Below are 18,468 nucleotides of genomic sequence, written 5' to 3'. Positions count from 1 at the left end.
AGGCATTGAAGCTATGGACTGTCCCGCCCGTTCCCCAGACCTGAATTTGATTGAGCACATCTGGGACATCATGTCTCGCTCCATCCACCAACGTCACGTTGCACCACAGACTGTCCAGGAGCTGGCGGATGCTTTAGTCCAGGTCTGGGAGGAGATCCCACAGGAGACCATCCGTAACCTCATCAGGAGCATGCCCAGGCGTTGTAGGGAGGTCATACAGGCACGTGGAGGCCGCACACAATACTGAACCTCATTTTGACTTGTTTTAAGGACATTACATCAAAGTTGGATCAGCCTGTAGTGTGTTTTTCCACTTTAATTTTGGGGGTGGCTCCAAATCCAGGCCTCCATTAGTTAATAAATTTGATTTCCATTGATGATTTTTATGTGATTTTGTTGTCAGCACATTCAGCTTTGTACAGAACAAAGTATTCAATGAGAATATTTCATTCATTCAGATCTAGGATGTGTTATTTGAGTGTTCCCTTTATTTTTTTGAGCAGTGTATGTATATGTGTGTGTATATATATAATTTTTTTTAAATTTTTTCAATACATATTTCACTTAGGAGCTGACATAAGTCATGGACATGGGTTCTGTATCATGATATGTCTCCAATTTAGCAAATCTAGATCATGAAAGTAACTCTGTGACCTGCCATGTTGTCACCTTGAGTAATATGCTATAGGTATCATTACTGAGTCATATAGTGAGGAAGTGATTGACAGTTGCTCCTGCTTTCTATCGAGCGTCTCTACTGCTCTCTCTCTCGAGCGTCTCTCCTGCTCTCTCTCTCGAGCGTCTCTCCTGCTCTCTCTCTCTAGCTTCTCTCCTGCTCTTTCTCTCGAGCGTCTCTCCTGCTCTCTCTCTCTCGAGCGTCTCTCCTGCTCTCTCTCGAGCGTCTCTCCTGCTCTTTCTCGAGCGTCTCTCCTGCTCTCTCTCTCTCGAGCGTCTGTCCTGCTCTCTCTCTCGAGCGTCTCTCCTGCTCTCTCTCTCTCGAGCGTCTCTCCTGCTCTCTCTCTCTCTCGAGCGTCTCTCCTGCTCTCTCTCTCGAGCGTCTCTCCTGCTCTCTCTCTCGAGCGTCTCTCCTGCTCTCTCTCTCGAGCGTCTCTCCTGCTCTCTCTCTCGAGCGTCTCTCCTGCTCTCTCTCTCGAACTTCTCTCCTGCTCTCTCTCGAGCGTCTCTCCTGCTCTCTCTCTCGAACTTCTCTCCTGCTCTCTCTCTCGAGCGTCTCTCTCTCTCTAGCGTCTCTCCTGCTCTCTCTCTCTCTCGAGCGTCTCTCCTGCTCTCTCTCTCGAGCGTCTCTCCTGCTCTCTCTCTCGAGCGTCTCTCCTGCTCTCTCTCTCGAGCTTCTCTCCTGCTGTCTCTCTCGAGCGTCTCTCTCTAGCGTCTCTCCTGCTCTCTCTCTCTCGAGCGTCTCTCCTGCTCTCTCTCTCTCGAGCGTCTCTCCTGCTCTCTCTCTCGAGCGTCTCTCCTGCTCTCTCTCTCGAGCATCTCTCCTGCTCTCTCTCTCTCGAGTGTCTCTCCTGCTCTCTCTCGAGCGTCTCTCCTGCTCTCTCTCGAGCATCTCTCCTGCTCTCTCTCTCTCGAGCGTCTCTCCTGCTCTCTCTCTCTCGAGCGTCTCTCCTGCTCTCTCTCTCGAGCGTCTCTCCTGCTCTCTCTCTCGAGCGTCTCTCCTGCTCTCTCTCTCGAGCGTCTCTCCTGCTCTCTCTCTCGACCGTCTCTCCTGCTCTCTCTCTCGAGCGTCTCTCCTGCTTTCTCTCTCTCGAGCGTCTCTCCTGATCTCTCTCTCGAGCGTCTCTCCTGCTCTCTCTCTCTCAAGCGTCTCTCCTGTTCTCTCTCTCTCGAGCGTCTCTCCTGCTCTCTCTGTCTCGAGCGTCTCTCCTGCTCTCTCTCTCGAGCGTCCCTCCTGCTCTCTCTCTCTCGAGCGTCTCTCCTGCTCTCTCTCTCTCGAGCGTCTCTCCTGCTCTCTCTCTCGAGCGTCTCTCCTGCTCTCTCTCTCGAGCGTCTCTCCTGCTTTCTCTCTCTCGAGCGTCTCTCCTGATCTCTCTCTCGAGCGTCTCTCCTGCTCTCTCTCTCTCAAGCGTCTCTCCTGTTCTCTCTCTCGAGCGTCTCTCCTGCTCTCTCTGTCTCGAGCGTCTCTCCTGCTCTCTCTCTCGAGCGTCCCTCCTGCTCTCTCTCTCTCGAGCGTCTCTCCTGCTCTCTCTCTCTCGAGCGTCTCTCCTGCTCTCTCTCTCTCTAGCGTCTCTCCTGCTCTCTCTCTCGAGCGTCTCTCCTGCTCTCTCTCTCGAGCGTCTCTCCTGCTCTTTCTCTCTCGAGCGTCTCTCCTGATCTTGAGCGTCTCTCCTGCTCTCTCTCTCGAGCGTCTCTCCTGCTCTCTCTCTCGAGCGTCTCTCCTGCTCTCTCTCTCGAGCGTCTCTCCTGCTCTCTCTCTCGAGCGTCTCTCCTGCTCTTTCTCTCTCTCGAGCGTCTCTCCTGCTCTCTCTCTCTCGAGCGTCTCTCCTGCTCTCTCTCTCTCAAGCGTCTCTCCTGCTCTCTCTCGAGCGTCTATCCTGCTCTCTCTCTCTCGAGCGTCTCTCCTGATCTTGAGCGTCTCTCCTGCTCTCTCTCTCTCTCGAGCGTCTCTCCTGCTCTCTCTCTCTCGAGCGTCTCTCCTGATCTTGAGCGTCTCTCCTGCTCTCTCTCTCTCTCGAGCGTCTCTCCTGCTCTCTCTCTCTCTCGAGCGTCTCTCCTGCTCTCTCTCTCTCTCTCGAGCGTCTCTCCTGCTCTCTCTCTCTCGAGCGTCTCTCCTGCTCTCTCTCGAGCGTCTCTCCTGCTCTCTCTCTCTCGAGCGTCTCTCCTGCTCTCTCTCTCGAGCGTCTCTCCTGCTCTCTCTCTCTCGAGCGTCTTTCTAGCCTCTCTCCTGCTCTCTCTCTCTATCTCGAGCGTCTCTCCTGCTCTCTCTCTCTCGAGCGTCTTTCTAGCGTCTCTCCTGCTCTCTCCAGCCCTTGTCTGCTTGATCGCTGATACTGCCATACTTTGTGGTCTGTATACACTGTGTTCCAAATTATTATGCAAATAATATTTTCTCAGATTTTCCCAAATTACCTATATGAATTGCAGTCATTGTAATTTTCCAGTCAAATAACTATTAGAGTACAATTGAAAGGTTTTTGTACAAACTGCCTATGATAACAGTATATTTTTTAAAAAATAAAAAACTCAAACTGCACTCAAAATGCATGTTCCAAATTATTCTGCACAGCAGAGTTTTCAACCTTTTCGTTTTAATAAAGAACAAAAAAATGGTCTTTTTTGAAATTCTAAGCATTAGCAGGTTATTACACACTGAAATCAAACAGTTTTCAACTCAAAACTTTATTCTAAGTGATGTTACATTTGCACATAGGACCGCTTGTTCGAAAGGAGCTTCTGAACTCTCTCGTCCATTGAATTTGTCAGGTTTTGGATGGTTTCTGCTTCAATTGTTTTGCATGAGGACAGAATACCCTCCCAGAGCTGTTGCTTAGATGTGAACTGCCTCCCGCCATCATAGACACTCCTTTTGATGATGCTCCAGAGGTTCTCAATGGGGTTGAGGTCAGGGGAGCATGGGTGCCGCACCATAAGTTTGTCCCCTTTTATGCCCACAGCAGCCAGAGATGCAGATGTGTTATGTGCAGCATGAGACGGGGACTGATGCCTGATATGTTCAAAGTGGAGTCACAGCTGGAGAACGCTGCAATGATCCGCAAAAATCAGCACTAATCCAATGAACGGATATTAACAGCCCGGAGAACTCTGGTAGGATCTGCAATCAAGCACGAGGTCAGAAACAAAGGACGGAATCGCTATTCTGTTGCCTTCTTTATGCGCGTCCGGAAATGAGAACGCCGTAGCGACCACCAATCGGGGACGAGGGGCGCGGAATAGTCCAATTTATGCACGCCTACGTGTCTCAGTTCTGAATCGCTGGACGAGGTCGTTGGCTAGGTGTCAAATACAGCGATGCACACTGCCCAGCGGGAGTGCAACGACCCAGGAATGGTCCAGGGAGCTTTGTAACAATCAACGATCTCACAGCAGGGGCCTGATCGTTGCTACCTGTCAAACGTAGCGAGATCGCTAGCGATGTCTCTATTGCGTCACAAAACCCGTGACGTATCAACGATCTCGCTAGCGATCTCGTTATGTGTGACAGGGCCTTAACTGTGTGTTAATACGTGTGTATGTGTCCGTACTCAGTATGTTCAGAGCTGCAGAATTACAGCACATAATAGGCTGATCTATCTGCTGGCATGTTGGCGACACAGCATCTACCTACAGATATTGTATGTCCTATTTCATTACGATGGTGCTTGGGAGAATACTAATCTAATGAGGGAAACCCTTTCTTGTCTTTCCGTCTGTACAGCAATCCCGCAGGGAGGCCTCCGTACCCTCTTTCTGGCTTTTCTTTGTTTCCACCTTTCCCTACACAAGATAACAATAGATCAGTGCCAGTATCTGAACCTGTTCCTTCCACATACAACTCTGCCAAAACTGCCGCCCCCGCATACGGCCTAATTACAGATCTGCCGGTGCCTGTCCCCCCGTCTGAAGTAAGTGCGCAGCCGTGATCAGAAAAAGCCAAAAAATGTCCATTAAACTTTAATAGGTGGGCAGGGAAGATGTTTCTGTAAAGGGGTTGTCTGGTCTAAAACGACAAGTCTGCAGTCACTGTGTATGACTGCAGACTTGTGAATCCTCACATAGAGCACACTGCACACAGTGAGGATTCTGTGGTGTCCACACCGGGAAAGGCGGTCAGGTGGCCACAAGTATACAATATGCGTACTTCCGGCCACAATCTGGCTACACTGTTTCCAGCGCGCTCAATGCAAGTGTATTGTGCGAGGCCTTGAACTGTAGTTGGATTCTGGCTGGGAGTATGCATAGCGCGTACTTGCAGACAGCAGTGCACACTATGTGAGAATTCACAAGTCTGCAGTCAGTGTCCTGTCGGATCAGAAAACCCCTTTAAGAGCTTGTCTAATCTTGTTTCATCAGGAGCACACTGCTCCTCTGTCTTGCTGGCTACCTCCTTGCTGGGGGCAGTGCTCTCCTGAAGATGGACAGTCTCAACCAGCGGCATGGTCGCGCCGCTGGTCTGAACTATGCACTTTCCTCTGCTGTCGGCAGAGACCGCTTTGACTTTGCAGCGTCGGAGGAGCACAGAGGTACTGAATCCAGGGATCCGGCCAACTTCAGAGCTGCACTTGCAAGCTGTATAGCAAACTGCTTTCCTTGCCTAGGAGACTGGCCACCACTGATAGACAGCAGCAGTGGCCGGTAACCTAGGCACCGAACATTTCTGTTTCTGTAGTCTCTCACCAGTACCTGTATATATTTCTTAGGTGGGTGTGAACGGCTTTACATATAAGATGCCTGATCTCCCTGAAACGTTTCCTGAGCTGTCAGATTTGAGGTTTGTATTTTTACAACTAAAATAAAAAAAAAAAAAGTTTAATTTTTATTTGTCAAAAAAAAAATTTCTGAATTCTATATTAGTTGTAATGATAAAATGACATCCATCCTAGTATTCCCCAGGGCCACCCCTATAGATAAGTCTGTGGGGGCTTATTCTGCACACTAGCTTCTCTGTACCCTGTTGTAACATTTCCATGAAAGTCTTCCACGCACGTTTCTCTTTTTTTCTACTTCAGCGTGTCACAGCTCACCGATATGATGGAGCAAGAGGATGTTCTTCTGGAGCAGATTGTAAATCTTCCACAACTAAAACAGATTATATCTGATAAAGAGGAGCTGGTGAAAAATATCGAGGAGCTGGCAAGTACGATTTGGTGGATGGTAGTTGAATACGGTTTTGAGGAATGAAGAGTTTTTCTGGTTCTTGGGAAAAAAAATATAGATAGATAGATATACAGTACAGACCAAAAGTTTGGACACACCTTCTCATTTAAAGATTTTTCTGTATTTTCATGACTATGAAAATTGTACATTCACACTGAAGGCATCAAAACTATGAATTAACACATGTGGAATTATATACTTAACAAAAAAGTGTGAAACAACTGAAAATATGTCTTATATTCTAGGTTCTTCAAAGTAGCCACCTTTTGCTTTGATGACTGCTTTGCACACTCTTGGCATTCGTCTTTGTGCGACGCAGAAAAGGTGAACGGATGGACTCTACATGCCTGGTTCCCACCGTGAAGCATGGAGGAGGAGGTGTGATGGTGTGGGGGTGCTTTGCTGGTGACACTGTTGGAGATTTATTCAAAATTGAAGGCATACTGAACCAGCATGGCTACCACAGCATCTTGCCGCGGCATGCTATTCCATCCGGTTTGCTTTTAGTTGGACCATCATTTATTTTTCAACAGGACAATGACCCCAAACACACCTCCAGGCTGTGTAAGGGCTATTTGACCAAGATGGAGAGTGATGGGGTGCTACGCCAGATAACCTAGCCTCCACAGTCACCAGACCTGAACCCAATCGAGATGGTTTGGGGTGAGCTGGACCGCAGAGTGAAGGCAAAAGGGCCAACAAGTGCTAAGCATCTCTGGGAACTCCTTCAAGATTGTTGGAAGACCATTTCCGGTGACTACCTCTTGAAGCTCATCAAGAGAATGCCAAGAGTGTGCAAAGCAGTCATCAAAGCAAAAGGTGGCTACTTTGAAGAACCTAGAATATAAGACATATTTTCAGTTGTTTCACACTTTTTTGTTAAGTATATAATTCCACATGTGTTAATTCATAGTTTTGATGCCTTCAGTGTGAATGTACAATTTTCAAAGTCATGAAAATACAGAAAAATCTTTAAATGAGAAGGTGTGTCCAAACTTTTGGTCTGTACTGTATATATATATATATATATATATATATATATATATATATATATATATATATATATATATATGTGCGTCTCATAAAATTAGAATATCATCAAAAAGTTAATTAATTTCAGTTCTTCAATACAAAAAGTGAAACTCATATATTATATAGAGTCATTACAAACAGAGTGATCTATTTCATGTGGTTGTTTCTGCTAATGTTGATGATTATGGCTTACAGCCAATGAAAACACAACAGTCATTGTCTCAGTAAATTAGAATAATTAAGAGAAAAACACCTGCAAAGGCTTCCTACGTGTTTAAAAAGGTCCCTTAGTCTGTTTCAGTAGGCTCCACAGTCATGGGGAAAACTGCTGACTTGACAGATGTCCAGATGGAAATGTCATTCTCCAGCAAGACTTGGCACCTGTCCACCCTGCCAAAAGTACCAATACCTGGTTTAAAAACAACAGTATCACTGTGCTTGATTGGCCAGCAAACTCGCCTGACTATAACCTCATAGAGAATCTATGGGGTATTGTCAAGAGGAAGATGAGAGACACCAGACCCAACAATGCAGAGGAGCTGAAGGCTGCTATCAAAGCAACCTGGGCTTCCATAATACCTCAGCAGGGCCACAGGCTGATCGCCTCCATGCCACGCTGCATTGATGCAGTAATTGATGCAAAAGGAGCCCGAACAAGTATTGCGTGCATTTACTGAACATACATTTCAATAGCCCAACATTTCAGATTTTAAAATCATTTTTTAAGCTGTTATAAAATATTCTAATTTACTGAGATAATGACTTTTGTGTTTTCATTGGCTGTAAGCCATAATCATCAACATTAACAGAAATAAACACTTGAAATAGATCACTGTGTTTGTAATGACTCTATATAATATATGAGTTTCACTTTTTGTATTGAAGAACTGAAATAAATTAACTTTTTGATGATATTCTAATTTTGTGAGAAGCACCTGTATATCTACACTGACCACAAAAAGTTCGGGATATGTGGCTTTCTGGTGAAATGTATGGAAAATGTAAAAAGTTCCCTCTACAGTAATATATTATAATACAAGTAGGGCGTTTAAGTAGAAGCATGTAACGGTGATTTCCTCATCTCAAACCATTTATTGAAACAAATGCCAACAACAGTGGTGGGTATACCCCAACAAAAAATGTCAATGTCTCAATAACTTGTCATGTGGCCTTGAGCAGCATCAATTACAGCTCGACAATGAATTCTCCTGCTGTTCACAAGTGGAGTTATTGTCTGCTGAGGCATGGCATCCCACTCTTCTTGGAGGGTGCAGGGCTGTGGAGTCTGAGTCGGTGTCTATTTTGGTGGAGTCGGTATAAAATGGACCCACTCCGACTCCTAAAATATAGAATAAATTGGGTGCAGCAGTACAATACAGGATGTGCTGTAAATGTTTCCATAAGAATTTGTGAAAGTTATGAAATGTCCTATAAATGTCTGTTCTGTTCCTGATCTAAGGATCTCGGCTTTTAGTTCAGATGAATCTGTGCTGCACTTTATGTACACGCTCAGTCGTGACCAGGGCTGTGGAGTCAGAGTCGGGAGTCGGAAGTTTGGCTTACTGACACCACAGCCCTGGAAAGGGCGGTTCTCAGGTCATTGAGGTTCTGGGGTACAGAGTTACGAGCCTCTACACAGCGACTCAGCTGATCCCATAGGTTTTCTATGGGATTCAGGTCTGGAGAAAATGCAGGCCACTCCATTTGAGGTTCCCCTGTCTCCAGCAGCCATTCCCTAATGATGCAACCTCAATGAGCTGGAGCCTTGTGATCCATGAAGATGAAATTAGGCCTGTGTTGTGAATGCAGAGGGACAATGACAGGATTAATGTTGTTATTCAAGTAGTAGGGGCTGTTTAATACCAATTCTAATTGAACCCCAAATTTTATTGGGCGATACATGGATCAAACACCTGATGTGAATTTTGCCATTAAGCTCCTTGTTAGAGAACAGCAAGTTGTGCAAAAAGTACTGAAACATTGAACAGTTGGACATGTGCATTCAAAAGTTTAGAGAAGGTCACATTAAGTTCACCTGAAAAGGTTAGAGGGCATTTTAGGTTCATCCTGAAATTTCACCCAAAAGCCAAATATTCCTAACTTTTTGTGGGTAGTGTATATACACACACATACATATACATGGTGGTAAAAATAGTATTTGATACACTGCCGATTTTGCAAGTTTTCCCACCTACATAGAATGGAGAGGTCTGTAATTTTTATCGTATATCCACTTCAACTGTGAGATACAGAATCTAAAAATAAAAACCAGAAAACCACATTGTTTGATTTTCAAATCATTAAATTGCATTTTATTGCATTGAATTAGTATTTGATTTCCTACCAACCAGCAAGAATTCTGGCTCTTACAGACCTGTTAGTGTTTCTTTAAGAAGCCCTCCTACTCTGCACTCATTACCTTTTATTAATTGCACCATATAAACCTGTATAAAAGACACCTGTCCACATGCTCAATCAATCACACTCCAACCTCTCCACCATGGCCAAGATCAAAGAGCTGTCTAAGGACACCAGGGACAAAATTGTAGACCTGCACAAGGCTGGCATGGGCTACAAGGCAGTAGACAAGGAGCTTGGTGAGAAGTCAACAACTGTTGGCACAATTATTAGAAAATGGAAGAAACACAAGATGACTGTCAATTCTCCTCGGTGTAAGGCTCCATGCAAGATCTCGCCTTGTGGGGTAAGCATGATTCTGAGAAAGGTCAGGAATCAGCCCATCACTACACAGGAAGACCTGGTCAATAACCTGAAGAGAGCTGGGACCACAGTCTCAAACAACAGCACATGTCCAGGCCCATTTCAAGTTTGCCAATGACTATCTGGCATGGGAGAAGGTCTTGTGGTCAGATGAGACCAAAATAGAACTTTTTGGTATCAACTCCACTCGCCATGAGAAAGAAGGAGGATGAGTACAACCCCAAGAACACTGTCCCAACCCGTGAAGCATGGTGGGGAAAATGTCATACTTTGGGGGTGCTTTTCTGCAAAGGGGACAGGATGACTGCACCATATTGAAGGGAGGATGGATGGGGTCATGTATCGCGAGATTTTGTCCAACAACTTCTGTCCCTCAGTAAGAGCACTGAAGATGGGACATGCCTGGGTCTTCCACCATGACAATTACCCGAAACACATAGCCAAGGAAACTAAGGAGTGTCTCTGCTAGAAGCATTTCAAGGTCCTGGAGTAGCCTAACCAGTCTCCAGACCTGAACCCAGTAGAAAATCTTTAGAGGGAGCTGAAACTCCAATGTTGCCCAGCGACAGCCCCGAAACCTGAAAGATCTGGAGAAGATCTGTATGGAGGAGTGGGCCAAAGTCCCTGCTGCTGTGTGTGCAAACTTGGTCAAGAACTACAGGAAACTTCTGACCTCTGTAATTGCAAACAAAGGTTTCTGTACCAAATATTACGTTCTGTTTTTCTATTGTATCACATACTTATTTCAATCAATAAAATGCTAATTAATTATGTAAAAATCATACAATGTGATTTTCTGGATTCTTCTTCTGTCTCTCACAGTTGAAGTATACCTACGATAAAAAAAAAATACAGACCTCTCCATTCTTTGTAGGTGGGAAAACTTGCAAAATCGGCAGTGTATCAAATACTTATTTTCCCCACTGGATATACACAGCGGGTGAAATACTCACACTTCACCAATTTTCTAAGTAACTATGTTACTAAAGGTGCTATAGGCATGAAATTCTCCCCAGATATCAGTAACAGACCATCCAATCCACATAGGCAAAGAAATCAAACAATAGATGTCCATAAATTAAGTTATGTGTAATAATGAGAAATTACACGGGGAAAAAGTATTGACTATGCTTACTGAAATGTATTTAATACTTTGTACACAAGCCTTTGTTGGTGATGACAGCTTCAAGATTCATCCTGTATGGAGAAACTAGTCGCATGCATTGCTCAGGTGTGATTTTGTCCCATTCTTCCACACAAACACGCTACAAATCCTGAAGATCCCTTGGGCTCCTTCTATGAACTCTGAGCTTCAGTTCCTTCTATAAATATTCTGTTGGATTCAGGTCAGGTGATTGGGTGGGCCATTTTAGCAGCTTTAATTATCTCTCTCTGAAAACAATTGAGCGTTTCCTTGGCTGTGTGTTTGGGATCATTGTCTTGCTGAAATGTCCACCCTTGTTTCATCATCATCCTGGTAGATTGCAGCCGATTTTTATCAAGAATGTCTCGTACATTTATCCATTCCTCCTTCCTTCATTAATATGAAGATTGCCGTATGCTGAAAAACAGCCCAACACCATGATGTTCCCACCTCCAAACTTCACTGTTAGTATGGTGTTTTGGGGGTGATATGCAGTGTCTTTTGGCCTCCAAACCTGGTGTGTATTATGACATCCAAAGAGTTCAATTTTGGTCTCATCTGACCAGACTATATTCTCCCAGTATTTCACAGGCTTGTCTAAATATTGTTGAGCAAACGTTAAACACGCGTCAACATGCTTTTTGTTCAGCAATGGAGTCTTGCGTGCTAAGCGTGCATACAGACCATGGAGGTTGAGTGCATCACTTATCGTTTTCTTTGAAACAATTGCTGATTCCTGGTCTTTCTGTAACTCTCCACAGGTGGTCCTTGGTCATGGACAACTCTTTTGATAATTAATTTCACTCCTCTGTTTGAAATCTTGCGGGGAGCACCTGGTCGTGGCTGGTTTATTATGAAATTATGTTCTTTACATTTCTGGATTATGGCCCCAGCAGTGCTCACTGGAGCCTTCAGTAATTTAGAAATTCTTCTGTAACCAATACCATCAGTATGTTTTGCAACAATTAGGTTGCGGAGGTCTTGAGACAGCTCACTGGTTTTACCCATCATGAGATGTTTCTTGTGTGGCATCTTGCTAACGAAACAGCTTTTTATAGGCCATCAGTTGAACCACCTAATATTATTTTTCACTAAGTGGCAGGATGGGTTTCTAATTACTGATAGATTTCAGCTGGTGTCATGACTTTCCATGGCTTTTTGCCTCTCTCTCTCTTCATGTGTTCAGTACCTTTTTCCTGTGTCATTTCTCATTATTACACATAATTCATGGACATCTATGATTTGATTTCTTTGCCTGTGTGGACTGGATGGGTTGTTACCGACATCTGGTGAGAATTTCATGTCAATAGCACCTTTAGTAATATATTTACTTAGACAATTGGTGACATGTTCAATACTTATTTCATCCTCTGTATGCACTGTAAGGGAGCCATGCAAGAATTGGCTGAATATTGAAATATTAGTATATGTATGATGTCGCTACTAGTGATGAGCGATTGTGCTTGTTTAACCCTTAAACGAGCACACTCGGGTACTCGCCAAGTAGTTTCGGCGTGCTGTGCATATCGGTTGCAGCCGCAGCAGCTGCATGTATTGCGGCTGTTACACAGCTGTGACACATGCAGAGACTGGCTAACAAACAGGCAATCCCTGCATGTGTCACAGCTGTGTAACAGCCGCGATACATGCAGCCGCCCCGGCTGCAACGGAAATGCTGAACACGACGAAACTACTCAGCGAGTACCCGAGTGTGCTCGTTTAAAGGGTTAAACGAGCACGCTCGCTCATCACTAGTCGCTACATGTTCCCAGATTGCCACTATAGTCCTATACATTGTTTTCAGCATCATCTCGCCCAGTTTTCCATATAATACACATTTTTATATCAGCTGATCTTTTCTACTAGACAGATGATAGGTCCAATTGTCCAGACTTGTATTTAATCCTGATGATTAGTACTGTGAGGTTATAGCATGTGAATGGTACATGACCAGATGCTTTCACAGCAGCCAACCAGAGCTTGGCTTTCATTTTTTAGGAACAGTTTGAGGAATGAAAGCTGCATTATGATTGGCTGCAATGGACGATCTGTAAATGAGCCCCATTTGCTGGGGAAACCTACTGCCGCTAGTAAAATAGGTGAGTCCCTGTGCCATATGGGATGAGGTGTAACGTCCTGCTCCTTCCCCCCTCGCAGAGCTGCGGTCTTAGTGCACTACAGGCCAGGTTAAAGGTCGCTGCCCACCAAGCTGAAGAGGACTCTGACAATTTTGCCGAAAATTTCCTTGAGGGAAAAACAGAAATAGATGATTTTTTAACTCTGTTCATGGAAAAGAGAAGAGTAAGTGCTGTGGTATTGGTTTAATAGTGGTGCACCTTATACTGGGGAATTGCATGAATAGCAGTTCCCTAAGATATGTCTGTATACAGGGAATTGCTGCCATTAATGATTCAGTGTCTGGGCTGGTCAGCCTTGGATCCATAGAGCGAATGTTATCTGCGGTCTGGATCTGGTGGAGCAGCGGACACGGCTTGTACCGATGAGCGGGAAGCCATGGCCTCCACATTGTATGTCCTCCTAGAGAGGAAAGAAGAGGTTAATCCAGCTCCCCTGCTGATTGTGCATACTCCCCCCAGCAGGGCAAAATGACTACAAGAGGGGTGCACCCAGCACCAGGGCCGAAGAAAATCATTGTAAAAACCATTTATTGAAAAAAATGTTACAAAGAATTCATCTAATAAAAAAAGCATTTCTCCGAGGCATGCACGACTACCGCGCTTCACACGATGTGTTCTCCTAGTATGTTCTAGCTCTCCAGCGCTAGGTGGGGGGAAATAATGAAGGTATAGGGTATCCGGTGCCTCCACATCAGCACAATGGTGATGTCAGAAGCCTCGGGGTTAATGCGGCTGAGAAAGTTCCTCCACCCAAGAGAAGAGGCGATGGATCACGTAGTACAAAACATAGAGGCTTCATGGCTCCTCACATTAAAGATCAGAGAACCAGATGGCATGCATGCTGGAACTGATTTAATGGATATTAACGAAATAAAGAATTGATTGGAGAAACAAATGTCTATATATTCAGTTCAAGAACTAATGATCTGTCTACATCATATCCTATACCTTCATTATTTAACCACGACCTAGCGCTGGAGAACTACGCCATACTAGGATTAAGAGCGCAGAGTCTGAAGTGCGTCAGTTTTAAAAACTTTTCAATAAATCGTTTCTCTGCTTGTTTATATACACCATCCATACCATGCACCGCTATAGGTACGATAATATACCGCCATCTTGTCTGCATGTTTATATACACCATCCATACCATACCATGCACCGCTATAAGTACGATAATATACCGCCATCTTGTCTGCATGTTTATATACACCATCCATACCATGCACCGCTATAGGTACGATAATATACCGCCATCTTGTCTACATGTTTATATACACCATCCATACTATGCACCGCTATAGGTACGATAATATACCGCCATCTTGTCTGCATGTTTATATACACCATCCATACTATGCACCGCTATAGGTACGATAATATACCGCCATCTTGTCTGCATGTTTATATACATCATCCATACCATGCACCGCTATAGGTACGATAATATACCGCCATCTTGTCTGCATGTTTATATACACCATCCATGTCATGCACCCCTATAGGTACGATAATATACCGCCATCTTGTCTGCATGTTTATATACACCATCCATATCATGCACCCGCTATAGGTACGATAATATACCGCCATCTTGTCTGCATGTTTATATACACCATCCATATCATGCACCCGCTATAGGTACTATAATATACCGCCATCTTGTCTGCATGTTTATATACACCATCCATACCATAACATGCACCGCTATAGCTACGATAATATACCGCCATCTTGTCTGCATGTTTATATACACCATCCATACTATGCACTGCTATAGGTACGATAATATACCGCCATCTTGTCTGCATGTTTATATACACCATCCATACCATACACCACTATAGGTACGATAATATACCGCCATCTTGTCTGCATGTTTATATACACCATCCATACCATACCATGCACCGCTATAGGTACGATAATATACCGCCATTTTGTCTGCATATACATATACACCATCCATACCATACCATGCACCGCTATAGGTACGATAATATACCGCCATCTTGTTTGCATGTTTATATACACCATCCATACTATGCACCGCTATAGGTACGATAATATACCGCCATGTTGTTTGCATGTTTATATACACCATCCATACCATGCTCCGCTATAGGTACGATAATATACCGCCATCTTGTCTGCATGTTTATATACACCATCCATACTATGCACCGCTATAGGTACGATAATATACCGCCATCTTGTCTGCATGTTTATATACACCATCCATACCATACACCACTATAGGTACGATAATATACCGCCATCTTGTCTGCATGTTTATATACACCATCCATACCATACCATGCACCGCTATAGGTACGATAATATACCGCCATTTTGTCTGCATATACATATACACCATCCATACCATACCATGCACCGCTATAGGTACGATAATATACCGCCATCTTGTTTGCATGTTGATATACACCATCCATATCATGCACCGCTATAAGTACGATAATATACCGCCATCTTGTCTGCATGTTTATATACACCATCCATACCATACCATGCACCGCTATAGCTACGATAATATACCGCCATCTTGTCTGCATGTTTATATACACCATCCATACCATACCATGCACCGCTATAGCTACGATAATATACCGCCATCTTGTCTGCATGTTTATATACACCATCCATACCATACCATGCACCGCTATAGGTACGATAATATACCGCCATCTTGTCTGCATGTTTATATACACCATCCATACTATGCACCGCTATAGGTACGATAATATACCGCCATTTTGTCTGCATATACATATACACCATCCATACCATACCATGCACCGCTATAGGTACGATAATATACCGCCATATTGTCTGCATGTTTATATACACCATCCATATCATGCACCGCTATAGGTACGATAATATACCGCCATCTTGTCTGCATGTTTATATACACCATCCATATCATGCACCGCTATAGGTACGATAGTATACCACCATTTTGTCTGCATATACATATACACCATCCATACAATACCATGCACCGCTATAGGTACGATAATATACCGCCATCTTGTGTGCATGTTTATATACACCATCCATATCATGCACCCGCTATAGGTATGATAATATACCGCCATGTTGTCTGCATGTTTATATACACCATCCATACCATGCACCGCTATAGGTACGATAATATACCGCCATGTTGTCTGCATGTTTATATACACCATCCATACCATACCATGCACCGCTATAGGTACGATAATATACCGCCATCTTGTCTGCATGTTTATATACATCATCCATACCATGCACCGCTATAGGTACGATAATATACCGCCATGTTGTCTGCATGTTCATATACACCATCCATACTATGCACCGCTATAGGTACGATAATATACCGCCATCTTGTCTGCATGTTTATATACATCATCCATACCATGCACCGCTATAGGTACGATAATATACCGCCATGTTGTCTGCATGTTTATATACACCATCCATACCATACCATGCACCGCTATAGGTACGATAATATACCGCCATCTTGTCTGCATGTTTATATACACCATCCATACCATATCATGCACCGCTATAGGTACTATAATATACCGCCATCTTGTCTGCATGTTTATATACACCATACATACCATACCATGCACCGCTATAGCTACGATAATATACCGCCATCTTGTCTGCATGTTTATATACACCATCCATACCATACCATGCACCGCTATAGGTACGATAATATACCACCATCTTGTCTGCATGTTTATATACACCATCCATACCATACCATGCACCACTATAGGTACGATAATATACCGCCATCTTGTGTGCATGTTTATATACACCATCCATATCATGCACCGCTATAGGTACGATAATATACTGCCATCTTGTCTGCATGTACACCATCCATATCATGCACCGCTATAGGTACGATAATATACCGCCATGTTGTCTGCATGTTTATATACACCATCCATACCATACCATGCACCGCTATAGGTACGATAATATACCGCCATCTTGTCTGCATGTTTATATACACCATCCATACCATACCATGCACCGCTATAGGTACGATAATATACCGCCATCTTGTCTGCATGTTTATATACACCATCCATACCATACCATGCACTGCTATAGGTACGATAATATACCGCCATTTTGTCTGCATATACATATACACCATCCATACCATACCATGCACCGCTATAGGTACGATAATATACCGCCATCTTGTGTGCATGTTTATATACACCATCCATATCATGCACCGCTATAGGTACGATAATATACTGCCATCTTGTCTGCATGTACACCATCCATATCATGCACCGCTATAGGTACGATAATATACCGCCATGTTGTCTGCATGTTTATATACACCATCCATACCATACCATGCACCACTATAGGTAGGATAATATACCGCCATCTTGTCTGCATGTTTATATACACCATCCATACCATACCATGCACCGCTATAGGTACGATAATATACTGCCATCTTGTTTGCATGTTTACATACACCATCCATACCATACCATGCACCGCTATAGGTACGATAATATACCGCCATCTTGTCTGCATGTTTATATACGCCATCCATATCATGCACCGCTATAGGTACGATAATATACCGCCATCTTGTCTGCATGTTTATATACACCATCCATACCATACCATGCACCGCTATAGGTACGATAATATACCACCATCTTGTCTGCATGTTTATATACACCATCCATACCATACCATGCACCACTATAGGTACGATAATATACCGCCATCTTGTGTGCATGTTTATATACACCATCCATATCATGCACCGCTATAGGTACGATAATATACTGCCATCTTGTCTGCATGTACACCATCCATATCATGCACCGCTATAGGTACGATAATATACCGCCATGTTGTCTGCATGTTTATATACACCATCCATACCATACCATGCACCGCTATAGGTACGATAATATACCGCCATCTTGTCTGCATGTTTATATACACCATCCATACCATACCATGCACCGCTATAGGTACGATAATATACCGCCATCTTGTCTGCATGTTTATATACACCATCCATACCATACCATGCACTGCTATAGGTACGATAATATACCGCCATTTTGTCTGCATATACATATACACCATCCATACCATACCATGCACCGCTATAGGTACGATAATATACCGCCATCTTGTGTGCATGTTTATATACACCATCCATATCATGCACCGCTATAGGTACGATAATATACTGCCATCTTGTCTGCATGTACACCATCCATATCATGCACCGCTATAGGTACGATAATATACCGCCATGTTGTCTGCATGTTTATATACACCATCCATACCATACCATGCACCACTATAGGTACGATAATATACCGCCATCTTGTCTGCATGTTTATATACACCATCCATACCATACTATGCACCGCTATAGGTACGATAATATACTGCCATCTTGTCTGCATGTTTATATACACCATCCATACCATACCATGCACCGCTATAGGTACGATAATATACCGCCATCTTGTCTGCATGTTTATATACACCATCCATACCATACCATGCACCGCTATA

General features: G+C 43.8%; 1 protein-coding gene across 1 annotated transcript; it reads left to right on the top strand.

Moving 5' to 3' along the window:
- The first annotated feature begins 4,277 nt into the window (after window positions 1-4,277).
- Window positions 4,278-13,233, top strand: LOC141243389 (vacuolar protein sorting-associated protein 37A-like). Its single transcript, XM_073668924.1, has 6 exons — window positions 4,278-4,310; window positions 4,362-4,580; window positions 5,376-5,446; window positions 5,685-5,808; window positions 12,887-13,030; window positions 13,120-13,233. The coding sequence occupies exons 1-6, from the start codon at window positions 4,278-4,280 to the stop codon at window positions 13,231-13,233; spliced, it is 705 nt and encodes a 234-aa protein (XP_073525025.1).
- Window positions 13,234-18,468: the final 5,235 nt, after the last annotated feature.

Source organism: Phyllobates terribilis, unplaced genomic scaffold, assembly GCF_046119375.1.
Source record: "Phyllobates terribilis strain yellow unplaced genomic scaffold, ASM4611937v1 Scaffold_1230__1_contigs__length_350227, whole genome shotgun sequence".
NCBI classification, from domain to species: domain Eukaryota; kingdom Metazoa; phylum Chordata; class Amphibia; order Anura; family Dendrobatidae; genus Phyllobates; species Phyllobates terribilis.
The sequence above is the reverse complement of the archived record's forward strand: the minus strand, read 5'-3'. Positions and strand labels throughout refer to the sequence as shown.